A 26,825-nucleotide genomic window follows, 5' to 3' on the forward strand; every position below is an offset into this window, starting at 1 on the left:
TAAATAATTTTTTTTTTAAAAAAAGAACAAACCAAGAAATCCCACTGTAAATTCATATGAGAATGCAATCGCTAGCAGAAACAGCCAAAGACCTTTGAAAAAGATCCCTAGAGTAGGTAAGAAGGTAAGAGCCGAGCCATGCAGTTAAGATATATGCCTTAGAGCACATCAACCCTGATTGTGGTCCAAATGGCCAAGATAATTTCCAAGGTAACAACTAAAGAAAAAAGAATAAGAGACCATCTCTACAAGACCTGAAATGTTAAAAAAAAAAAAAAAAGAGAGAGAGACTCTAGTACTTCTACAATAATCTTTGAAACTGGCATTTATAGGCATTACTTTAAAGAAATCCTCAAAAAAATCTCTTATGGATCTAGGGCAGTGATTCTTAACTTTTTTGGTATTTGTTAAGTTTCAAAATTCCTTTAAGAAATTTTGATTCTTTAAGGATCTGAAAAAAGCTATGACTAATGTACACACACACAAACAAAATTTCATATACCATTTGTGGGTATTCCTGAAGCCCATTCATTGACCTCTTCTCTAATGAGAAGCCGGAGTGCACCAAGTCACCACCGTTTTTGGTCGTTATCTAAAAATGACTTTAAGAGCTCCTCCTGTATTGCCTGGACCTGAAGCTAGTTGGGACTAGGGGCTCCCTGCTCTCTGCAGCTAGAAGAACTTCCCCTAAATCCAGCTTCCCATTGGACTCCTGGTTCCTTCCACAACATTCCACAGGCTCCAGGGTCCCCTGATGCTGGGCAGCTGGCTTTCCTAGCCAAGTGTCATAAACAATTAATATCCAAACCCAAACCACTAGCTGCCCAAATAGTCTGTTTGCCCTCACAAGTTTCCTTATAAGACGAGAACAGTAAGGGGAAAGTGCCCTATTAATGAATGCAAAGGCACCGTGTACCCTGAAGCAGGGCCAGACCCCCTTATGGCTGTGTGTGTGTGTTGGGTAGGGGGGTGAGGGGATCGAGAGGCCCGTGACCTCTTTGATGACACTGTAAGGTTTCTCAGTTAGACTCATTTATTAACCCATTCCACATGACTCTGTAGAACCCATCACAAGTCCTTCCAATTACAGGTAGTGACCACAAAAGGACACGCAATTTGTCCTTACCCATTCTTCTAGGACAGGTAGTAATCAAGAAGGGATCCATTTTACACAACCCCTTACCAGAGATATAGAAAACCTCTGGTTTTCTGGTTACTATAAATCTTATACCTCAAGAACTCTAAAACTAAAGTGCCAGGCAGTCTGATACCCTCTGGAAAACAAATCACAATCTCTTACCCCCATAGCGAACTATGAGAGAGAAATAAATAGTCAAATAAACCATTATATTTTAGGCATAATCACTCCGCAGAACAGATTCAATAAAACAACTGGGAGAAAAGTGCTTCAATTAATCAGAGAAATAAATACTTTAAACAGAGCTAGCCCCTTAATCTAAGTTGATTATTTCTGTTCAAGAGAATTCAATTCTAAAACAGCAGGTATAAAATCAACTAATACTGACAAATAGAAAAATTTCAAAGGAAAACATGAACACAAAAGCAAACTGAATCCTGCTTTAATTGAAGCTTGTGGAGTATAAAGTCCTACAGAAACATTACAGAGAATCTTCTGGAAAACAGGAGTGACGACAACCCCTGTGGAGAGGCATATGAGAGTAATTCATAGTTCACCAAGGCCTCCCTGTATCGAGACCCCAGGGTACCCAGAAGGTCTCTTCACCATCGCAGCCCTGTGCCCCATCCTCTCCAATCTTGATTTCATTATAAGATAAAAGGGGCTATAGTATTTGAAATCATTCTGGCCTCGAGAAATTTAAAGGCATCAATGAGTAGAACATTCAAAACTTAAGTAACTGTAACAAGGAGGCCAGCTGACCTTAACAAATTACTTGGCTAGTGAACAGGAAATGGATTGAATCATCCTGGACATAAATTTCATTAAGGCTTCAAACTATCCAGGAATAAGTAGCATGATGATACCATTTTATAATCCAAGTTTACAAAAAGTTTACTGCCCAAATCAAGTACTGTTTATGCCTGCAGACAGCTTATTTCTAAAAGATCACCGCCCACTGCAAGTAGCCATGTGTCTCTACTCTTGTTTCTTTCTCTGTGTCAAAAATACCAATTTGACTTCTTCAGGAGGAATGGACAATCCAAGATTATACAGTAAAAGCCTGAAGATGTTGAAAAGTCTAAAGGCAGGAAATACACAAAGCTGGTAGGGAAGACAAATAAAAGTTGTTTCTAATTCATTCTAAAACCCAAGACTTGCATTACCAGTCCTTTCCTCCCGAAGTCACCTAGGTATTAGTGAGGAGAACCCGGACGTAAAGTCTGTGAAGGAAAGGGAGTTGACGGACAAACTGCCCTGTGGGTGACAGTCAAGGAGAGAAGAGGTAGAGGTTTGATGGTTAATGACTAAGTGCCCGTCCAGCCTGCCCCTCTTCTTCTCTTGGCTTGGATCAACCAATGTAGATGCGATGGAAATCATTGGCACCAAAAGCAGCATTACACTTGGGACATTTGCGCTGGCGGGTGTCATAGCGGGTCTTCACACACTCAAAGCAGAAAACATGAAAACACTTGGTAAGTACAGCATCCTTTTTACGCATGTTGCAACACGGACAGGTCAGGCGTGCCTAGAAAAAAAAAGAAATCAGAGTCAGAGCAACCATAAAGGTTTAGGACCCAAATGGCTCTGATATATAAGCAAAAAATCCACTAAGCACTAAGACAGTAATAGCACCGCACGCCCCCACCACACACACATGATAAAGCATTCTCTGTTACCTTCAAGTAAAGGAGTTCAGTATTTATTATCCTAATCTGTTAGTAGGCCACTGTAGGCCAAAACAAAAAAACACACACAAATCACTGAGGCAGTTTTTCTAACCTTGTAATCCTTAATCTCCTCCATCAGAATCTCATCACATTTGGGTACATTGTCTGGTTTCTTTGTGGTCTCCAGCTTCCTTCGAAGTCTAGAGATGTCCTCCTGTGGTGGGATAGCATACCCATTACACACTCCCCCAGATCTGTCATTTTTGAGAAAAATTAATTGCTCCAACCTGAACTTTCTGTTGCAGAAAGAAAGGACTTTCTGTCCTTTCATGCCTAACTATATTTTAGGAATGTAGAGAATTGCAAATGACAAGCTATTTTCTTTTTTTTCGGAACAGGCAACCACAATCATATCACCAAACTTCAGTTGCATCTAACTACTGTCAGTTCAGTTCTGCGAAACTCCAGTCTAAGTTTAGAGGGATTAAATTTTAAAAAAAGAAAAAAAGATGAAAACTTGATAGGCCACCTTATTTTAAGGCAATTAGTTTTTAGGCTGAAGATAGATTGGATCAGAATTTACAGACTTATAGATAACTATAGAAAGGCAGCATGAGAAACAGCTGGCATGCAAAAAATAGAAAAAATTGTAGAAGAATTTAAAGAAGAACTTTAAAATTCTCTAGTGTTTTTTTTGCTGCTACTTCTTTACGATTTCACTAACTCATTCATTTAAATAAATAAGTATTTATTTCATGCCCATTAGGTGGCAGGCACCATGATAGGCTTCGGGGATAGCTTTCAGTGAAGAAAACAGACTCCATCTCTTCACTCAAGGAACTTACAGTTAAATAGGAAATGACATATTGATACGATAGACCAATGACTCTTTTGTAACATAGGTCATCTTAGAGCTCAGAAAATACCTAAAAGGCAAAAAGTGAAGAAAAAACAACTGACCTGGGCCCGTTTGAAATTGAACATATCTTTTTCTTTGGTGACACTGTTCTCCACAATCTCATCCTGAAAATCATGTAGCTTCTTCTGAGCCAACTCCAACTGTGCTTTGAGGTCATCTGCAAGCTGGGCTGCCTCCATTGCCTATGAGGGATGTATGAACAACATTAACTTATCACCACTTATTTCCAGTGAGACAAAATGTTACCAAGCCCAAGGAATAAAGTGAACCTGTAATTTTATCAGTGTTAAACTTATCTGTTCCTCTGAAGACTAACTGTCACTTTAGACCACAGAGTAATCGATCATACCTTGCGTTTATTCATCTCTAAGGCTTGGGTCCTAAGACCCAGCTCCTTCTCCCCTGTTCCAATGTTGCTTTGTAACAGATGCTCCTTCTCTTCCAGTTTCCTCACTACCTGTAACTGGGCATCAACCTTAGAAAAAGAAAATCACATTTTAACACAAACAGGAAGGAAAAACACAAAAAATTGACTAGGCTCTGTTAATCCACAGGCCCACAAAAGAGAATCTGTTAGAAAACTCGAACTATTACTGATTTTATCCATGAACCTTTCAAATTACATGCAAGACTATGGTAATTCTCTCATCCCAACGTTCAGATGTAATCAGGTAACCACTCTTACAGCTTCTCATGCAGCCTTACAGAAATTTTTAAGATACACAGCACGTGCACACAAAGACATACACATTTTTAACACAAAAGGGATAAATAGATGAATCCCTTAATGATATATTTAAACATTTTTCCTTATTAGCAGATCCACTTTTGTTTAAACAGCTGCACTGTACTCCTCTGTAGGGATGTATAATTTATTTACCAGTACCCAAATCATGTACATTAGTTTTGGGGAGTTTTTCCTATTACAAAAAATGCCACAATAATCATTTTCTTTACTTGTATCTTCGTGTAGAAAGCACCCTACTTCAACAGGATTCTGGAAAGCTTTTTTCATTCTAGTTACCTGAGTCTTCAGAGTCAAAACCTGGTCTGCCAGCTCCTCCTTCTCTTCTTTCAGCAGCTTATGGATCTGATTGGACTTGATACGTTCTGACATGAGCTTGAAATTTGCATCATCCTTCTCCCTCAACTGCTGCATCAAACGGATATTTTGCTCCTGCATGTCTTCAAAGGCCTGGCCTGTGACGTCCATCTCAGAGAGGAGAGCTTCTTCCTCCTAAAATAAGAAAGAAGAACCTTCATTTTAATGGAATCTTCTAACTCCAAAGAAATGCACACAGGAAACTAAACTTTCCTACTGTTGTTATGGAAATAACCTAGTGACAGAGAAGACAGTTTTAAGAAGCTTAGTTTTGTCACTAGGTTAGCCCTAGGAATCTGAAGCCATTGGCATTGATTGTTGGTCTGATGCTCATTAACTGGGCCGTATTTGAGGTCAGCTGAAGCAGACTAAAATTATACACACCATAATCTAGCAAACTGATCAAGTAGGAGTTGGTTAAGAAAATTTCTATCATAAAACCTCACGTTTTCTCATACTTTTCCACAATTATAATACTGACTTGAATCTACAGACTTTTCAACTCTGAAAACATCTGTTTCATAACAATCTGATAGGTGAAAAACTGAACGTAAAAATAGTTTTAATTTACATTTGTCTTATTATAAATTACAGAGCATCTTTTCATACGTTTAAGAGCCATTTGTTTTTCTATGAATTATTAATATCTTTCGTCTGTTCTTCTATTGGGCTTTTGAGTTTTCTTCCCTATCATTTTTTGGGGATTTTTTAATATATATTAGAAAGATAAGCCCTTTCATGATAAGAGTTAGAAATATTTTTTCCAGGTTTCTCATTTACTCTTTGGCTTTGCTGCCATGTAGAAGAGGTTTTGTGTGGTCTTTTGTATAAGTCAAAATTATCAATCTTATCTTTCATATTTTTTAGACTTTTACTAATAGTTAGAAAGGTCTTCTCCACTTCAAATTTAAAAAGAAATTTATCTGTTTTCTTCTGGTTCTTTTATGGATTTCTTTAACATTATATATATGTTCCATTTGGAAATTATCTTAGTGTAGAGTGTTCAAATATATCTCCAACTTTTTTCCAAAATTATTTTGCTTTTGCCCACCACATTTAATCGTCTTCCTTTTTCTTGCTGATTTAAAACTGTATCTTTTGCACGTATTAAATACCCATGTGTACTTTGGTTTATTTATGTACCTATATGGTTTTTCCAACCATTTTTGGTATCTTTATTATTGAAAGTTAATAAAATCCATTGGGACTTAAAAATAAAGAAATATATGTTCCTTATGAGAAGGGGACAAGTCTCTATAGTTCTATGATCCAGAAACCACTACAGTTGACATATTGGTTATTTATTTGTAACCTATTTGGGGAACATGTTTTTCTTGGTTTCATGTATTTATAATCATAATGTGTATAAAATTTTATATCTTTTTATAAAATTTTATATTCATTACGTCCCCTGATTGCAGATCAGCAGAGAAACGATACATCCCTCAAGAAACAGTTTTTGAACAACTGGCTATCCATTTGAAAATAGAAGTAAGTTTCCTTCCTCACAAATACACAAAACAAAGTAACTGGAGGATGAGAGACTTCAATGTAAAAACAAACATACAGGAGAAAAAAATATTAACCAAAAAAAAAGACTGGAATGACAGGGCAAATTTCACTGTCAATAACTTACTTATCAAGTAAAATTTACTTAAAAAGCTCATTAAATAAAGAAAGTATGCCCACCTGCTTGGCCATGGCCAGCTTCTTCTGCAGGTATTCTATCTGCTCCTCTACTGCCCGGATCTTCCTCAGGGCATCTTCATCAGCCATTTTCTTGTTCTCTTTTTTCTCCTTATCCTCCAGATCTTTGAGTCTTTGCCTTAAATCTTCCAACTATAGGAGGAAAGAAATCACACAAAAGAAAAACAAAAAAGCTATAATACAATTTCAAAAATCAATTAATACTGTGCACAGATGGAGGGCCCATAACACCAAAAGAACCTTTATAGGATTATGGAAGGAGACAAATGATACACTAGTGCACCACATCACAACCCTGCTTTAACATCACTCCATTCCAACATCACACGCTTCTGCAAGTGGCCTTTTTTTTTTTTTTTTTTTTTTTTTGCGGAACGCGGGCCTCTCACTGCTGTGGCCTCTCCCTTTGCGGAGCACAGGCTCCGGACGCGCAGGCTCAGCGGCCATGGCTCACGGGCCCAGCCGCTCCGCGGCATGTGGGATCTTCCCGGACCGGGGCACGAACCCGTGTCCCCTGCATCGGCAGGCAGACTCTCAACCACTGCGCCACCAGGGAAGCCCTGCAAGCGGCATTTTTGAGGACTGCAAATGTACTTTTCTTTAGAATAGTTCTCACTCTTTTTTTTCCTAGGCTCCCAATTTTAAAATAAGGCATTCTTCCCAGAAGTAACCAGAAAAAGCAAATCAGTATGACAATGATTTACATGGCACAAAGGGGAACAAAAAGTTTGAAAAGGTTACTCCTATTCCCCGTATTTCTGATATACCTTACCACCTAGTGGAAAATCTGGAAGTCTCTATATTAGATGGTCTTTGAAAGGGAAGAAAATGTTGCTAAGTCTTAAATCTAACTTTAAAGAAACTACAGCCTTCAGAAGTGTGAAGGAGAATCCCACAAATGGAAGATTTTGACCAGAATGACAGGTAATGGAAGATTAGATTACCTCTCCCTTAGACTTCTTTTCAGCTGCCATTAGCTGAACCTTGTCTCTCTGTTCCTTTGGGGCAGAGCGGTACATATCTAGCAATAGTTTCATCTCCTTTTGGCTCTCCTGTGCCTTCCTATGATGAGGGTGGTAGAGGGGAATGGTGTAATGAGAAAACAAAGGGCATCAGAGCAAGGGAATTTTGAATTATGCAAAATATTTTACAACAGTTCTATTTTACACTTTATATAACACATCTAAAAGACAAAACTTTTGCACAGACTATCAAGAGATTTCTGGATACACTCAGAAAGTATAGAAAAGTAAGTTTGCAAAAAAGACTCATTTCTCCCGTCAGACCAAGTTCTCCAACATAGTTATAAAATAAACACTTATGGCACTTGTTAAATAGGCAAAGTTCTGGGGCGCCACTCGTAGAAACTGAGACTCTGTAGGTCTGGGATGGAGTCCAGGAATGTGCTTTAAGTAAGTCACCCAAATAATTCTGATACCGCACTGGGAGGAAAAAAAAATTGCCTTAAAGAGAGCAAGAGGAAGAGAGAAAAAAAGGGAGAAAATTCAAAGTTTAAAATATACTGCTATTCCTAGATTTGACAATTGAGCGATTAACCATCGGCTAAAGGCTAAAACTTTATCTTACTAAATTTTCAAACCTCTTAATTATCCTTTTATATACCAAAGAAGTTCAAATGTTTTGAGCTCAGTAGTCCCTTAAATCCAAACACCAATAAAGGCTCAACCATGACAAACGGGGAGCAAGAAGGAACCGGTTCTATCAGAAAAGGTACGGCTGAGCAGGATGAGAAGCAGCGATATGTGAGATTACGGCAGTGTTTCTTGACTTAAAGGTCTGTCTTACCGTTTCAATGCCTGTAGGAGTAAACCTCCTAGAAATCTCTTAAAGCGATCTGATATACACACAGACTACTTAACTGTCAGGCAAAGAGATCAATACTGTTCAAGTTATAGCGAAACATATTCTACCTACTATAATTTAAATTATAATTAATGCCAACAATTTGCCCAAATCTAGTAAACAGCAGTATTTACTTCCAATAATTCTCATGAGTGTTACCTCAATCATGACATCCTTTTCCTTAATTTGGATTCATGAAGAATAAGGCTACAACAATGGGGTTTACTGAGACCTGATCACTGAACCAGAGTATACAATAGCCACACAGGCCACTGAAGTCGTACACTTGATCAAGAATTGAGACCACGTTAATTGTACATTTAGTTACACCTGATACATTACAATTATTGAATAAGCGATGCCATCATTCAAACATTTCATGCACGATGTCCTAACCTTAGCTTTTGAGTCAGAAATAGTTACTCTAAACATTGCTCTTACTTGAGTTCGATCTTCAATTGTTTGATAATTTCTGCTTCCTTCTTCCTTCCATCATCATGTTTCCCTTTCTCTTTATCCTTAGCAGAATCTCTCTCTTTTTCTGACTCTTTTAGTTTCTGTTTCTCTCGTTCTCTCTCCTTTTCTTTCTCCCGCTCTCTTTCTCGCTCCCTCTCTTTCTCCCTCCTTTCTCGTTCTCGCTCCTCCTCATCGCGTTTGGACTTAATTTCGTTGACTTCCTCCTGAGATGCCTTCGATGCGGTGGACTGGGCAGACAAGTCCTCAGGATCTTGTTTTAGCTCTGCAGGCTCGTCCTTAGGGTCCTCAGTACTGGACTGAGACTGCAGGAGGGCACTCCCACTGCGCAGCCGTGTCTGGGAGGGCAGAGAAAGGAAAGCAGCACCCACACTTACGGTGACCACACCACTCTCCTCACCCCAAGACAGCTTTGCAAACTTAGCAGAAAATAATACTTATTCTCCTGCTCCTGGTTACCTTGTTCAGGTCAGACTGGGCTTCTCTCAGTTTCCGCTTATACCTCAGGACCTCCCCCTTCAGCTGGTGATTGTGATTCTGAAGGCTACTGATGAGGTGGCGCATCTCCCGGTTTATGGGGCCTTAAATACAGCAATAGCAATGTCAGGAAGAAGTGTGACAAGGGCAAAGGCACAAGGAGAGAAAGTGTAGAACACAGGAGGGACCTCTGAGAAACAGGGAGAATTGACAAAAGGAAGATTCCTTCTCAGAAGATGAAAACAAAACTGGCCAATCTGAGTTAAAAAACAAGCACCCAGGTTGTAAACCAAAATGAATGACAGGATTTGAATTAAGGTTCTTTAGGACTTCTGAGCTCCATAACAAACCCTGGTGACCACGCTGTGTCTTTCAAGGAATGCATGTGCAGCAGACGAACTACAGGGTGGAGCCAGAGTAACTGTACCTGCTTGTTCATTGGCAGCAAGGGTCTGCTCAAATTCTATCCTCAGCATTTCATACTCCTTGCGGACCTGGGCCAGAGTATCTTCTAGCTGGATCACTTCGGTCCTCAGCTTCTTATGAAGACTAACCTCATCTCGCTACACACAGAAAAAGGAACCAATCAAAAATTCTTATCAAAATGTGGACATGTCATCATATTCTATTACTGTTTCCTAAATTTGATCTATAAGGATCAAGATCCTTATCTACGTATATAGATCTTTGATCTATAAGGATCTAAAAAGAAAAAGAGAAAACATCAAGAAAAGAGGGATTACTCTGAAAAGTTCCAATTCAATCAATACTTAATGAGCACCAGACAGCTACAAAACACTCATCTGAGAACTAGCAGGAGACTCAAGAAATATAGGAAATGGCTCCTAACTGAGAATATTACAATCTGGTTGGAGAACTAAAGAAGAAAACAGTATATAAACAGTAAAGTAAGATATACTCAACTCTTTGGCAGACACACAGTAAAAGACAAACTACTATAAACATAACCTTAAAGGCAATGGAAAATACAGAAGTGAACATATGAATGAAAGTTTCTGCCTTAAAAAAATTATTTACATATGCCATTATATGATATAATGGCTTGTAAGCAGTGATACAGCTTCTATACACTATTCTCCCCAATGCACATAAGACTCCAGCCATACTAAACTATTTTTTTTTACATCTGCTGTTCTCACTGCTGGGAATGCCCTTCTCCTATTTTTATCTACCAGTAAACTTGTATTTATCCTTAAGAGTCATACTGCACTTTGGCAAGTGGAATCAGGACGGCTCCACAGTCAAATCAGATGTTCTGTCTCCTTTATCACTGCACCTTTTAGATATACTCTATTGCAACACACTGCATTCTACTGGATACTGTTCTCCCCACTAGACTCTAAGATCTCTGATGGCAGGATGCCCACCATCTAGCAGAGTAAAGACCTACAGCCACTCCATAAATGTTTTCTGAATGAATAAAAGATTGAGCATAAGAGAGTAAAATTATAAAATTTATGAGGGAGGAAGCTTATATACAGAAGACAAAGCTAGGCTGTTACCTCAATGAGCTCAACTTGGCGTTGGTGGGTACCCCTGGTGCCATGAAGTAGGGTCCGAGCCTCATCCAAGTGGGCTTTCAACTGCAGGCTCTCGTTGTACAGGACAGAGAACTGTGACTGCATGCAGCGATATTCTGGAGTCTCCTTGACCACTTCCTCCACAGCACTCCGCAATTCCACCTTAGGAGGGCCCAAAGAAAAGAAAAGTCAGAAGCAGAATCTAGGATGCTAGCCTGGAAATAAAATCTTAAACTCTCTGACGTCTTGTGCAACTGAGACAAACTTTATGAAATCTATCTACCTATTCCTCTAGTTACATAAAATCTATCCTAACTTAAATTAGACCCTCCAAGAGGTGGTACCTGGTACCTGTATTCTTCCACCCAAGGATTTTTTTAATTGATACATGTTTTACATTATGTGTCAACCTAGATCCAAGGACACTAGAAAAGCCCTATGAAATCTGTCAGATCTAGGGACAGAGAAGAGCACTAAGAAATTTGTCAGGATACTTATTTTAAGAACATAGTTGAGGACCCTAGCCACTAACTTGTTCTCTTTATTGACAGTCACAGAGAAAAGTATTTTTGTTATTGTACCAAAAATACTTATGGGGCTTCCCTGGTGGTGCAGTGGTTGAGAGTCTGCCTGCCAATGCAGAGGACACGGGTTCATGCCCCGGTCCAGGAAGATCCCACATGCCGCAGAGCGGCTGGGCCCGTGAGCCATGGCCTCTGAGCCTGCGCGTCCAGAGCCTGTGCTCCGCAACGGGAGAGGCCACAACAGTGAGAGGCCCGCGTACCGCAAAAAAAAAAACAACAAAAAAACTTATGCTTCTCCTAAGTAACTGTTTACTTTAATTACCCAAACACATCAACTGATTCAACTCAGGTTGTTTTTGTTCTTTTTTTTTTTTTTCAGTTCAAACATCTTTATTCATATATTTACCTAGAAACAAATAAAATTATAAAAGATAGGTGGTTGTGACTGAAAGAGGGGTGGGAAGACTTTCGGAATCTACTTTCTTCCCCCCAAGAACCAGGGAGAGAAAATTCTAATGGGCAGGTTTGAAAACCAACAGGATCACTGACCATGTTTCTTTCTCTGCTTTGGCAGTTAGAAGCTGCAGAGGCAGATTCTGTGGCCCACATTTGGCAGTTACTGACATGGGAGTGGCCTACGTACTGTAGCTACATGCTTCTTGCATGTATCTTGTATACAAGCCCCATTTTTAAAACCCACTTTGGATCCTCACCCTAGTTCACCCTACTCCTCATTTTTTCTCAACAATTCTTAAGTTAGTGCCTTTGATTCAGCCAATGTATTTTTGTAGGTTGCTTTAAATTCTTTTCAGAAAAGGCAGGGTACCAATATTAAGTATATATATAACTAAATAAATGGATATAGCAACAAAACTTACATTTTTCTTTCCCGTAATAAATTATGACAGTTCACAACACATATGTGAGTTATCAGCAAAAAGTTTCATTTTACTGCCCCTCAGAGTTGTTTCTCCTACCTTCAGCTTTTCATTTTGCGTAGTGACCTCCTCAAAGTCTTGCCGAAGTTTCTCCAGCTCACAGTGACGGTTCTGAGCCAACTCTTTGTTCTCCTCAAGTTCTGCGTTCATTTCCTCAAACTGGAGAAAAGCAGGAAATAGCAAAATGAGAGTAAAGAAAAGGAATTTCTAAATCATTCCCATTCCTAAGCTTCCAGCTCCACTGATCCACTCTTCTAGCAAAACCCCACGTTGTCACTTGTGTACTTGTGAACACAATCCTAAGTACCTAACACAATACCTGACACCAGGTCAAAAAAACAAACCCTCGGGGAGTCGCGATTTTACCTTCCGGGCATTGATAGTGATTGTGCCGCCATAGAGACTGCTCCCTGCACCGTATACTTTATAACCTTTTGAATTCACCTATGGAGAAGACAAAGATTCTTTAGTGAGAGGCCCTAAAATTTTAGTCTGATAACCAAAGTACTTTCAAAGAAGTCCATTTTTTCTCCAAGTACTACTACCCAAGTCCATCCTTTCTGAGTAGACTCCTTAAAATGAATAGTCTTCCAACTATGAATAAAACAGCACTTGCCCGTTCTAGGACTTCTACCAAGTGTCGATTGAGTCGCTGTTCCCTCTTTCGAATTTTGTCAATATCCCACTGCAGGTCATCAATCATGGACTCCAGGACAGATACTCGTGACTCAGCTGTCTCCACTTTACTCTGCAACTTGGCGAACTACATCCCAAACACAGGTGTTCAGAAAAATACAGCAAAAAAAAGACCAGGTTAGAAAAGGAATGCCTTATATCCCAAATCCCACAAAATTAACCCATGCTTATGTGTCATTAAAGAAAAGGTTTAAGTAAAAGCTATTTCACCCTCTTCCCAACACATGAGTATAAAACTGAAATCACAAGTTTAACAGTTTGGGTAAGTCACAATCACGAAAACTGTAAAAGTCTATAAGAACTCTCACAAAGAAAAGACTACTTAAGATTCAATAATTTTTCTGCCTCTGAGAAGCACCATTTCCCTATATAGACCACAAACCCATCAGAAAATATGTTTTTTAAGAGACAAAAGATAACATCCTTGATTTTACCAGACAAATATTTTAGGAGATAAAAATTCAAATATTTATTTAGAAAAGACAGCTATCTTTACCCTCTACTTTCCCTTCCCATATTCCAACAAATGATAATCCAAAGAGAATGGAAGGAAAACTTCCATTCTCTTTTTCAAGCTGAGCCCAGGGCAATCTAGAATCAGATGCTATAAAGATACAAAAATCTATGTTGTTCTCTACTTATTTAGGAGATGTACATAGCTAATGCTATTTAATACTTTAATTATAAAACTGTTACATGTCCACATTAATCTACACATATCTTTTGTGTTGGTTTTAAAATATGGCCCCCAAATTCTTTGACAGTTCTCCCAAAAAATGGTGAGGTCACTGTCCCCTCCTCTTAAATCTGGGTCAACTTTGGTGACCCAGTGGAAATGATGCTACATAACTTCAAGGCTATGTCTGAAAGGCCATGCAGGTTCTGCCTGATATTCTTGAAACACTCATTCTCTGGAAGAAGTCAGCTGCCATGTAAGAAGTCCAACTACCCTGAAACTTCCATGTTGGAGAGGCGACACTCCAGTGGACAACTAAGATGAGCTCTTAGCTGACAGGCAGCGTCAACAGCCACCCATGAGTCGGGAGTTCCCTAGTGGCCCAGTGGTTAGGATTCAGTGCTTTCACTGCCGTGGCCCAGGTTCAATCCCTGGTCAAGGAACTGAGATCCTACAAGCCACGTGCCACGGCCAAAAAAACCCCAAAAAACAAGAGAAAACAAAAAAGAAAAAACAACCAGCCGTGAGAGCCGTCTTGGATATCAGCTCAGCTGAGCAGAGCAATATGTCTCTCCAACTTAGTAATGCTAAATGAGATTTGGGAAAGGGCTGGTAAAGGAAGACCTTTTCATCTTGGTAGCACCTAGCTTATGCCTTAAAACATGACAGAAAGTTATACTGATTTTTTTACTACACTCCAATTTCTTTATAAGCACCACTATACTCTAACCCCTTTGAAGGTTGATGAGAAGTATTAATAAACTTCCCAAATGATTCCCAGGCAACCAGCCCAGCATGCACCTTGGCACTGGAGTTTAGGAAAGAGGACATAATGAAGAACATAGGCTTTGAAGTTGAACAGACCTACATCCAAATCACAGTTCAATCACTTTCTGGCTACGTGCCCTCAGACCAGTCATCAGTTTCTTTGAATTTGTTTCCTTAGCAGTAAAATGAGAGTTATTTGACCATGAGAGATAATATTCGTAAAGTACTTAAGTGCTAGGCACTAAGTAAACGGTTAACTATTAACTTACCAATAAGCATAAGAGTTGGGTGGCCAAGCTAAGGTAGGTCAAATTTCAGCAGAAGGCTTATCACCACATTGTCTCAATCATTTTATACAATAAACAAACACCCAAATCTTGACATAGTTTGGTCGTGGCACTATGTGTGTCCAAGTTTGGATTGAAAACCCACATTCCTCAAGTTCATAGGTCATCATAAATGCAGTATTTCCTACTCCTCCATTCTCAGATAAATTTCTACCAACCTATTCCTCAGTAATACTGTACATGGTCTTTTATATCTGGAGTAATTTAATATTTGGGGGTTTGGTGTGTTGTTTTGCAAATCTCCATGATGGTAATTCTTCCTAAAAACTAAGATCCCAAAATGTCCACTTAAACAGAGGCAGAGTCAAGGAGAAACGTTCAATTATTTCCTTCCCTTAACCTTTACTCGGATTTTGATTTCTCAGAGCTGGTTGCTTTAACCTGCCCTGCATGCTCTTCAGTATAAAAACAGGCTTTCTAGAGTAAGATGATGTTTGAAGCACTTAGTATCTGAGTCAATGTCTGCCACAGGCCACTGGAAACTGCCATCTCCTTTCCGGTCAAGTACCTCCTGAGACATGGTGCAATGCTTCTCCTGAAGGAGGTCTGTCAATTCTTGTAGCCTCATGTCTTCTTGTGCAAGGAAGGAATTCAGCTCCTGCACTGCTTCCTCCACTATCAGATTATCTGAGGGAGAAGAACTGTACTTTAGTTTAGTTAGCATCTATAGTGTCAGATTTTACAACTGTGTATCCCACCAAAGCATTAACATGCTATCTCACTTTATTTTCCTGAAAATTTCAAGAAGTAGGCTGGTTTTTATTATCTTCACATGACATATTAAGAATCCAGGCTTGCGTAGAGGACTTAGTCCTTCGTTAAAGCACTTGCTTAAGGAAATTAGTCAACTTTGTGCTTCTGTAGAGGTAGACACAGAGGCAAGGTCACCTAACGCCCATCCCTTTCTATAAAATTAAAATGCCTTGAGAAAAGAAAAGGAGAGGTCCTATAACTTTATTCAGATAAGGCACAATCACCAAAAAACCCTGCATTTTAGAATTGTAGACAAGACAGAAGTATCTCTAATCAATGTCAGACTTAATAGCAATAAAATTCTATTTTCTAAGGCTGTCACAAATTCCTATTAGTCACTAACACCAACGTGAAGCACCTCTCTGTTGGGAAAGAAGGGAAGGGAAGGGCAGGGAGCAGTAATTTCCTTGTTCAAATGAGCACCTATAAAATCATGAAGAATAAAGATAAGAGCATAGAATTACTTATCATATTCTGGTATACTATGCCAGAGGCACTCCTGAGGCTCAAAAACCAAAGTGTGAAAAATAAAAAAATGGTCATGAAGAACCTAGGGGCAAGACGGGAATAAAGACACAGACCTACTAGAGAATGGACTTGAGGATATGGGGAGGGGGAAGGGTAAGCTGGGAAAGAGTGAGAGAGTGGCATGGACATATATACACTACCAAACGTAAAACAGCTAGCTAATGGGAAGCAGCCGCATAGCACAGGGAGATCAGCTTGGTGCTTTGTGACCACCTAGAGGGGTGGGATAGGGAGGGTGGGAGGGAGGGAGACGCAAGAGGGAAGAGATATGGGGACATATGTATATGTATAACTGATTCACTTTGTTATAAGGCAGAAACTAACACACCATTGTAAAGCAATTATACTCCAATAAAGATGTTAAAAAACAAACAAACAAAAAAAAAAAAAAACCAAAGTGTGCAGTATTATTTACAAAGAAGGCAGTAAATCTACAGAACTTACCATACCAAATTAGTATGTTTAAAATCAGTCACAGATACTATAGCTGAAATCCAAATGTTAGTAAATGAAACCACATACTCTCGGGTTATATACTACCCCTAGAGACAGTTATCAGGAAGTAAAATTGGCACCACTCTTAGAAACATAACACAGGTTGGTCATGCGGTGGCTTTTATGGTTTTCAACCAAGATTACCCATCAGAATCATTTGTGGAACCTCTAAAATTAGATACCTAGGACCCATCCTATACCTACTAAATAAGAATAAACATGGGCAGGGCCAAAAAAGAGTATGATCCGAAAACTCTCAAAATGATTCTGATTCATAACCCAAGCTAAGAACTAGGGGCTGAATTTTAGTCCTCTTAATGTCTTAAAATATTGAGAATAAGGCCCAGAATACAATAAGAGCTCAATAAATATTTAGTGAATTAATAAACAAGCTGATAAATGTAATTCTTTTGAATCAAGGACCAAATAAACATGAGGAAAAAAATGAACCGCCAAAAGTTACAGTTGATGCTACAATTCATACTTTATACACCTTTATCTCTTAGAACGTTCGGCTTATCAATGGCAATTGCCTTTTATGTTATAAATAATAGCTTAGCAGTTTGTAACTTGTAACGAATGTTTTTATTTTTTAACTTAAATCCTACCTTAAAATGCATGCCATCAAAAAGAATAATTTTAGGGCTTCCCCGGTGGCACAGTGGTTGAGAGTCCACCTGCCGATGCAGGGGACACGGGTTTGTGCCCCGGTCTAGGAGGATCCCACATGCCGCGGAGCGGCTGGGCCCATGAGCCATGGCCGCTGAGCCTGCACGTCCGGAGCCTGTGCTCCGTAACGGGAGAGGCCACAACAGTGAGAGGCCCGTGTACCACAAAAAAAAAAAAAAAAAGAATAATTTTAAAGTACTGTTTAATGTGTTACTCATTTTAGTTCCTTTTTAAATACAGCAATTCCTTTACTTGATATTCATTTATAAAATCAAGTTTCATAGCCTCTGCATATAGCATATTATCTGGTACACCATGCATACTGTATAAACCATAATGCATATGGTATACCCGTGTGGCATATTACTAATGTTTAATAATACCTTCTAACTATTCAAGTGGAGCCAAGGGAGAAAGGAGTAACATACAGCTCAGTTTACATTAGGTGACAGGGAAGATTTATAGCCATTCATTCACCATTATGTAAGCACCCACTAGACACCAGAAACAGTGTTAGAAAATGGAGAAACAAAGAAGAGTGAGGCAAGGCACTGCACCAAGAGACATAGCTGAGCTGGGAACACACAAGTAGATGCAATATATGAACACAAAAGCCTGGGAGGACACGAATAATATTGTTTACAATGGCTGTCTTTGGAAAGTAAGATGGAAGAACTTGTGTAGTGTACTTTATGTGATTTCTGATTTGTATATCTTAAAACAAGTATCTGTTATCCAAATAATAAAATACGAAATACACACCCTATTGGAAAAGCAAAGGAAACCTTTGCCCACAAAATATTCACAGGTCTTTAATATGCCTCTTCTTTTAATTCTATTGATAATTTAGCCCAAGTATCTTAAAAAACAAAACTACAGAGTAAGAAAATTCTTATTTTCCCAGCCAATGGTTCAACCTCCATTGCATTTGACATATTTCTTTCAGAAATGAAAGGTTAAACATCTTAATGACAATCAGAGAAATTAATATATTACAACTAGACCAGGATTATTATTTAAAGCATGAAATCAGGGCACTTAAGAAGATGCAACCTGGGGCTTCCCTGGTGGCGTAATGGTTGAGAGTCCGCCTGCCGTTGCAGGGGACATGGGTTCGTGCCCCGGCCTGGGAGGATCCCACATGCCACGGAGCGGCTGGGCCCGTGAGCCATGGCCGCTGAGCCTGCACGTCCGGAGCCTGTGCTCCACAACGGGAGAGGCCACAGCAGTGAGAGGCCCGCGTACCTCAAAAAAAAAAAAAAAAAAAAAAAAAAAACAAGAAGATGCAACCTGGACTTCCCTGGTGGTGCAGTGGTTAAGAATCCACCTGCCAATGCAGGGGACGTGGGTTCGAGCCCTGTTCCGGGAAGATCCCACGTGCCAGGAGTAACTAAGCCCGTGCACCACAACAACTGAGCCTGCACTCTAGAGCCCATGCGTCACAACTACTGAGCCTGTGTGCCACAACTACTAAAGCCTGTGCATCCAGAGCTTGTGCTCCGCAACAAGAGAAGCCACCGCAATTAGAAGTCCGCGTACCGCAATGAAGAGTAGCCCCTGCTCGCCGCAACTAGAGAAAGCCCGCGCGCAGCAACGAAGACCCAACACAGCCAAAAATAAATAAATTCAAAAAAGAAGATGCAACCTAACTACACAAATACTTAACTACACTGAACAAATATAAGTTTTTGCATTAAATCTAATTAGTTAACATAAAATAATACTTTTATTTCAAATAGACACTTTTCCATCCCTATAATATTTTATCTTTTTTTTTTTTTTTTTTTTTTTTGCGGTATGCGGGCCTCTCACTGCTGTGGCCTCTCCCGTTGCGGAGCACAGGCTCCGGATGCGCAGGCTCAGCGGCCATGGCTCACGGGCCCAGCCGCTCTGCGGCATGTGGGATCCTCCCGGACCGGGGCACGAACCCATGTCCCCTGCATCGGCAGGCGTACTCTCAACCACTGCGCCACCAAGGAAGCCCTGTTTTATCTTTTTAAACACTAAAATCTAACAATTCTAAAGCCTGAGTCAACTTTTTTTGAAAATATTAGAGATAACAGAAAAACAAAAAACAAGGACATATTAAAACTGACTCCAAGAAATTTAATTAAAAATAAATATGTAAGTCTGAAAACTACAAACTAGCATACAAAGGTGAGTTCCTATTTCTCCCCCTCTGCTTCCAGTCTCCTGGTTTTTGCCTCACCTCCACTGTTCAGCTTCCGTGATAAGAGCTCCACTTTTTCTTGCAGTTTATCATAGACGGTCACAATCTGCGACACAGCTCGGCGGGAGGACTCCACGCGCTCCTGCAGCTGAGATTCCATCTCTTCACTGGAACTGCTGGCCAAAGTAGCAAGGAAAGAGAAAGCTGGCTCTTGCCCTTCCCCTGAGGACACAGGGGGAAAAAAGAAGCCCCTAATATTATAAAACTGGAAATATCAAAATCTATTTTTTCCCCTCAAATGGAGAGCCTCAAAGCGAAACTCTACTTCAAACACCCAGAAAGCATGAAGTGGCAAATCCGCCACCAACACTCACCTCTCTCTCGGTCATCTTTCCGTTCCTGATTGCTATCAGAGTCTGGTTCCGGCTCAGGCACAACAAGGGCTTTTCTTTCTGTGAGTAGGTCTCCCAAACCCTGCTCCAGATCATAACGTTTAAGGATGATACGGATGTTTTCATCAAACTGGAGGAGGGAAGGTACAGTTATGAAAATACAAAAGGAAACAACTTTGGAAATAAAGAGTCTGCTAAGGAGAACTACAATGCTCAGATAAAAACAAGCTAGCTACCTGACTCCAGTACCGGTTGACGATCAATAGTGAGGCATCATCGGTGGCCTGTCTTCGTTCCAGTTTTTCAATGTGCTCACGGAGTTCATCTTCAATGGCTTGCCGTTGATCCAGCATTTCTGCCAGTTTGCGATTTTTGGCTTGCAGTGTTCGAATGTCTAACTCCTCCTGCCCCAGGAAACCAGTCTTATTAATCTCCATAAAGAAATTAGACAAATCAGTGGTTAAACTCAACAGGGGCTAATATGTGCATTACTTAGTTCCTATGAAAAAAGATATTTATTAACAAAATCTTACAGCAAATAATGGGATAAGAAGTAGAAGCAGAAGAAATAAATAAAGGTAAAGGTCTGTGATGATGGGAGCAAAGAGTGACACACACATATACACTAGAACCTTGACTTCACCCAGCTCACTGTTCTAGTCACATGTACATCCACAAAATACTGCTACTGTGAGGCTCCACCATCCAGCTAGATCACCCTCTTCCCCAATCAATCAGCTATCTCCTAACCACTGCCCGTCATTTATTCAAGACTTTGACAACCAGGTCCTTCTGTATCCCAGTCCCCGTCAACACATCTGGTGACTTCAATATACATGTGGACATGTACCTGTGTGGACAAACCATCCAATCCTCTAGCATCTACACTGTCAGCATTTTGAATTCCTTAACTCCAATGATTACTTCCTTCACTGTGCTTCAGCCAGACATTTCAAAAGCCACATCCTAGACTTTTGTCATTATCTGGAACTGTGTCACATCTGAAATCTTAAATTCCAACTTTCCATTCTCTGAATAAAACCATCTTTCCAGATAGCTCATGCTCTTATCTCAATATACCAGTCTTCATCTGGATTTCCAAAATTTTGAACTTTCTCCTTTCTCCTCTGTCTCCACTATCTTCCATATCTTGACTATACCCTATAATACATTCCTTCAAACTCCTGCCTATCAGGCTCCTCAAGTTCTCTGCCTTTAATCTTTTTATTCTACCTCTGCGAACAAACCCCAATCTGAATTAATCCACGTATTAGACTATTCCATTCCTATACCCAGTATGCTGAGACTTCTAGATAAGGTCATTAAACCAGGGAGACTGGTGCCTTTATAAAATGAATTCTAACCTGAGCAGATCTTATCATTTGTCCGGAAATGTTTCTTTCTGGATCAAGTGATCTAGCTCCTATTCTACACTGAGGCAACGTCAAACTACCAAACCCTGTCTCCTCTCACATCACACTAAGCAGGTGACTTGGCCTCCGTTTTAAAGAGAAAACAGAAACCATCAGATGGAAAGTTCTTCAATTTCCTATCTCCTAAACCCATCCACACAACTCACCAACTTATGCCCATATTCTTAAAACCTCAACTTGTGCTGAGGATCCCATTCTCTTCTGTTTCTGCAAAAACGTCACTCCATCAGTAATTGTGTACCCCTCTCAGTATCTTTAACCTCTCTCTAAGAAAAGCTGGTGGGGGGATGGGGGGGAGGGAGAACTTCAGACAAAGAAACAGCATGTCGAAATGATTACATTTTTACTTTACTGAGAAATTAATGAATATTTTAAAGTAAGAACCGTTTATTAGAGCACCAATTTCTCGTTTCACTTTTACTTTCCTCTCTTCCATTTGGTTAAACAGTCTCGATACACCAAAACTGTCAACAGCTTCCCAACTGTACCAGTTTATGAATACTATTAATAAACTATATCTTTAACCTCTTTTCTGAGCATCACCTTCCCCTTCTTTGCTCCACCTGAAACCTGGATAAGAACACTGTTTCCCTGCAGGCTTCTCCAGTGATGGCTGTTTCTCTCCCACATGCTTTGAAGCCCTGTGCCTGGAGGCAGGTGGGTGTCCTCCTTGCTCTCCACTGCCACTAAGCCATTATCCACTTTGCTCCCTAAAACCTCCTAGCTTTGCAGCTCATGCCATTGGTCTGGACCACCTGCCACCCTGCCTTGCTGCACTCACCTATAAATGCCCAGGTCACTTCCCCACATTTCCTGAAGATTTAGCACCTGGCTTGTCATCACTCTCTCCAATACTACTCATGTTGTACTTCTTACTGATTTCAATTCCCATATAGATGATCGTTCCTGTATCTCAGATCCTGTATCCTGACCTCCTCTCCTCCAATGATCTTGTCCTTTACCTCCTTCAGTCACCAAACTCCCAGTTATTCCTATTCGTGGTCTCAGCTGTACCTGGATGTTCTCTATAAACTCAATTTCAAACAACCCATTCTCTACAGTTACCACCTGTTTTTCCAGCTCACTCTCTATAGTTTATCAACTCCAACAATTCTTCAACTCCTCCAGGATCTATTATACAATCCACTGGTCCTATACCTTCGTCCTGTACCTATGTCTTTCACTCCTCTCACTTCCTCACTTCCTTATCAAACATAAATTCCACGACCAGTCACACTGTTTTATAACCTTCTCCTCCCTTGCTCCATATTTGCCTGCTGAAAACCCCAATCCTGGTAACATCCAACTCTCCACCTACATCCATGAAGCTAAATGTGACTAGAAAAAATAAAGCACCATGCTGACTGGTCTCACTTTAAACTCATGCTCACAGACTCAGGTAGGTCCTCAGTGCTGCCCAGCAGCCCTACTCCCCCTCTCTAGTCCGTTCTCTCCTCAAGGTGACTACTTCCTACCTTCTCCTGTCTCTTCGCACCTCCAAAACTTCCTCCCCCATCCTCACTCTCAGATGAGTCTTGCTTCTGATTTCACTGAAAAAAAACAGAAGCAATCAGAAGAGCATGTCCACCTCCATCTCCCACAACCCTCACTACTGCCCTGCTTACATCTGAACCCACATCCCTTGCCTTCCTTCTTGTCGATAAACCATCCCTCTCCTAGTTAAGGCCCATTCTCCCACTTGTGCATCGTATTACATTCTTTCTTCTATTCAAGGACATCACACCAGTAACTGTCTTCTTTTTCTGCTACATCAGCAACTTTACCCTCTCTAGCAAATCATTTCATCAATAAATAAAAATGCTGTAATATCTCCTACTTTAAAAAACAAATTAAGAAAACCTTCCCTCAACCCCACATTTCCCTCTGGCTAAGGCCCCATTTTCTTGGTTCTACTTTACATCAATACTCCTCCAAAGCAACACCTCTGCCCTCTTTTCCCTCCTCTCATATTCTCTTAAGTTCACTGCAGTCAGGCTGCCATTGCCGCCACTCCACCAACACAGTTCTTGTCAAGTCTCCAGTGAAATTTCTAAGGCTAAATCTAAGTCTCAGTCCTCCCCTTGCTCAACCCATCAGGAGCACCTGATCAACCTCTTCCTGAAACATTTTCTTCTTTTGACTTCCGGGACCCCACTCTCTCTTATTCTCCTCCTACTTCAATGGCCCCTCTTCAATTAGTCTCTTCTCATCTCCTTGACGTGAAGGGTTGCAGTGCTCCAGGGCCCTGTTCTCAGACTTCTTTGTCTATGCTCATTCCTTATGGGAGAGCCTATAGTCTCATGGATTTAAATACCATTTAAAAAAATAATGAGTATCAAATGTACAGCTTTAGCCCAGATCTCTCCACAGACTGCAGATCACCTCATCCAACTGCCTATCCACTCACAGGCCTAATAAATACCTCAAACTTACATGTCCAGTTTCAAACTCATGATTCATCCCCCACAGCTCCCAGAAATCTGCTCCTCTCATACCCTTCCCTAGCTCAGTTAGTGAAAACTGCATACTTCCAAAATCCTGGGGTCATCGTGCCTCCTTCCTCTCATATACTTCACCCAATCCACAAGCAAATCTTGTCGACACTACCTCCACAGTGGCCCAAGCCACCGTGATCCCTCAAGATTACGGCAACAGCCTCCTACATGTAGCAGACACTTTTGCGCCCCATGCCATGATCTGTCAGCCTTCCAGACTTCAGCACACCTCCGGTGAACAGCTCCAGTCACCCTACCAGTGTCCCACTTCAAGCATACCTTGCAGTCTCAAAGTTTTTTGCTCCACAACCTCAGTTTGTTTACTACAGCAACCTCAAAGTGCAAAGGAGGAGTTACTGCCTTCAAGGGCAACCTTCAACCAACTGGGGCAGGGATCAGTGGATACATGCACCAGCTCCCCACCCTTAGAGAGGGAGAGTGGGAGGGAGGAGAGGGAGAAGGAATGAGGAAACAATTTTCCTAACTGAACTCCTGCTTACAACCCTTGCTCCCCTACAGTCTATTCTCCAAACCTAAGTCAGAGCATGGTACTCCCCTGCTTAAAACCTTCCAGTAGCTCCTCACGGCCTTCTGGATAAAGTCCAAAATGGGACGTGTGTTCGGTGCTTCCCTTAGCACATGTAGTTATCCCTGTGAAGAGCACGTTTCCCATTCTATTATGACAGTCTGTTCCCTGCTCAGTGCCAACCTACAAGCTGAAGTCCAGGGGCTGTCCTTAGGGTAAAGCACAGTGTCTGGCAAATAACAGATTCTCAACAAATATTTATTATTGAATGAATAAATGTCCTTGGGATGCATGACGTGAGACAGTGCCAAGACAAAAATCACCTCCTGGCAACAGGAGGCTGATGAACCCCAGACAACTTCAGAAATGATACTTATCAACAATTTACTCTGAATGTTCCTATTATTCTCTGATCCTCAATTTCAAAGAGTAGATGTGGTTTTGTAGGCTATACAAATGTGAAGCATTTTTACACCATATCACCATGGCTGAGCTCCAAAATACAGACTCCTGACCTATTATAGTGAGCTTCTGATGTCTAATGGACATATAACATTACTATAAGCTGTTGGTGTATAACAGTCTAATAAAACTGTCAACTCCATAACAGCAAGGACAATATCTATTTTATTCACCACTATAGCCACAATGTCTAGCCCAATAAAAACTATTAATAGTACATTACCATGTTAAAGGTAATACTCCTTAGCAGGAACTCTTTCATTTCATCCTCTCAAAAACCCAGTGAGTTAGGTACTATAATTACATTTTATAGACAAGGAAATAAGAAGACACTCTCTCGGTGATTTTCTACATTGCTTCTTAGTACCTGGCACCTAAGTTTTCAATGAATGAAAAATCAGTGTATAGCTCCCTCACTAAATACCTATAATGCTGAATACCTCAATGCTGTATCAGGGACCAGAATCTTCAGAGAATATAAACATACCTTTAAAAATAAAGATCAAATGTCAATATATTTCTTCTTCAGAAATGAGCAATGCATCATTTCATCTACTTCTGGCTGTTTCATTTCCCTCTTCTTTTCAAGTCAATTTCCCTTACTCCAGAAGGCTTCCGTAAATTATTACTTTCAGGTTGCCACGGACAGAAGAAAAACACACTCTCACAGCATTGTTTCCACATACCGTTGAAGAGACACTCCCGAGCTTAATGGTTTCCACCGTGGTCCCTGAGTCTTCAACAGCTGTCTTCTTCTCCGGAGGCACAGATGTGCCAGGCTCTCCAGCTACTCTTTTATTTCCAATTCCTGACATCTTGGCACAAGATGATAGCTGTTTTCCTGGAGAGAAAAAAAAGACAGAAACTTAGGTAAGTTTTGCAAAGAGAACTAAAGAGGGTCCACCTATGATGTAAAAACTAGCAGTTTTTCTGGCCAGTCCTTTAACCTGGATCCATCAATTCCACACTCAGCAACATGATCCTTAAGTTTCTCTTGGAAAGAGAAAATTGTGGAGTAAGAGTCACAGCTGAATTTACGGAACTACAAATTTCTAAATAGGATGCTGCTAAGAAATAAGCCAATGGGCAAAGGGTGAAGAGACCAAGAAAAATTTCAGGAATCTCATTTCCTGAAATGTCAACATCTGAAAAGTTCAGTTTGATTAGAAAAGAAGTTATTTCTATAGTGTTGGGAGAATCAGAGAGCTGAAAGAGACCTGGGAGATGTCTACTAAATTATTAATACTGGACAAGTCATTTATCATCTCTGAGCCTCAAGTTCCTAAACCAGAAATAACAACAATATAAGCTTCCTATGCTCCTTATAAGGAATAAGTAAGTACAGAAAGAATTCTGCATAATGCCTAGCATGAAGTATGCACTCAGAAATGCTAGCTCTCCTTTATATATTTGCAGTTTCTTCTCTATATCCAAACGCTCTCCCCACGAGTTTGTGCAACCCTGTGGAAGCTAGACCTGGGTGTGAATCCCAGTTCTAACTTTTAGGGAGCCATGCTGCCTTGGAAGAGTGAGTTCTCTATATGCACAATGCAAGAGAACAGATATTCTGTCTGCCCTACTTGCCTCCCAAGGTTTCAGAGCTCATAGGAGGCGGAATAGATGCTAAAGCACTTTACTACTTCCATCAACGAGACTACACACTACTCTGCTTCCAATTCAAGCTCCAGGAGAAGGGTATCGGTGGCAGCAACCTGAGTGGGACCTCGCCTGGAGAGAGAGGAGCAGGACAAGGGCCTCAATCCTACTCGAGAGGGGCCAAGGACCCCAGCATCCGGATGGGCCAACTGCAGGCCCCGGAGAGGGAGGCCTGGGAGCGGGAGAGGGTGGAGATCCCGTTGGCTGCAGAGTCCCTCCCACCCTTGTCAGAGATCTAACCTGAGTTCTTCCAACTTGCGCCGCCCGGGAGCAGAACTCTGGGCAGTTATTCACCAAGGTCCGCGTAACACTCCCACCTCTCACCCCTTACCCGCAAGCGAAGCCCAAGCGAGGCTCCCGGGAGGCGGGGCCAGGGAGAGGAAGAAGGGAAAGGAAAGAGGAAGTC

The 26,825-nt window shown here is 40.7% G+C and overlaps 1 protein-coding gene across 2 annotated transcripts; it reads right to left on the reverse strand.

Moving 5' to 3' along the window:
• Positions 1–1,564: 1,564 nt before the first annotated feature.
• Positions 1,565–26,817, reverse strand: RNF20 (ring finger protein 20). Of its 2 annotated transcripts, none has more exons than XM_067743789.1 (20): positions 26,660–26,817; positions 25,450–25,604; positions 20,084–20,251; positions 19,830–19,977; positions 19,495–19,677; positions 15,349–15,467; positions 12,970–13,116; positions 12,720–12,797; positions 12,393–12,512; positions 10,874–11,053; positions 9,778–9,913; positions 9,333–9,454; positions 8,841–9,211; positions 7,481–7,598; positions 6,519–6,668; positions 4,752–4,964; positions 4,077–4,202; positions 3,769–3,909; positions 2,921–3,022; positions 1,565–2,666 (listed from the first exon to the last, which is right to left on the reverse strand). In XM_067743789.1, the coding sequence occupies exons 2-20, from the start codon at positions 25,576–25,578 to the stop codon at positions 2,490–2,492; spliced, it is 2,928 nt and encodes a 975-aa protein (XP_067599890.1). In that variant the 5' UTR covers positions 25,579–25,604; positions 26,660–26,817; the 3' UTR covers positions 1,565–2,489. The 2 variants fall into 2 exon arrangements, with proteins under 2 accessions (XP_067599890.1, XP_067599891.1); XM_067743790.1 differs by having other exon boundaries at positions 26,751–26,787.
• Positions 26,818–26,825: the final 8 nt, after the last annotated feature.

This window comes from Pseudorca crassidens, chromosome 7 (genome assembly GCF_039906515.1).
Source record: "Pseudorca crassidens isolate mPseCra1 chromosome 7, mPseCra1.hap1, whole genome shotgun sequence".
Taxonomy (NCBI): domain Eukaryota; kingdom Metazoa; phylum Chordata; class Mammalia; order Artiodactyla; family Delphinidae; genus Pseudorca; species Pseudorca crassidens.

What these genes read in the sequence shown, in the direction of transcription:
- RNF20 (XM_067743789.1), bottom strand. Translation starts at nt 25,578, where the DNA reads ATGTCAGGAATTGGAAATAAAAGAGTAGCTGGAGAGCCTGGCACATCT. An exon ending in TGGTAGAAGTCCTAGAACGG is followed by an intron (nt 12,798 to 12,969) that starts GCAAGTGCTGTT and finishes TCTTCTCCATAG; the next exon opens with GTGAATTCAAAAGGTTATAA. An exon ending in CCCAGTCTGACCTGAACAAG is followed by an intron (nt 9,212 to 9,332) that starts GTAACCAGGAGC and finishes CTGCCCTCCCAG; the next exon opens with ACACGGCTGCGCAGTGGGAG.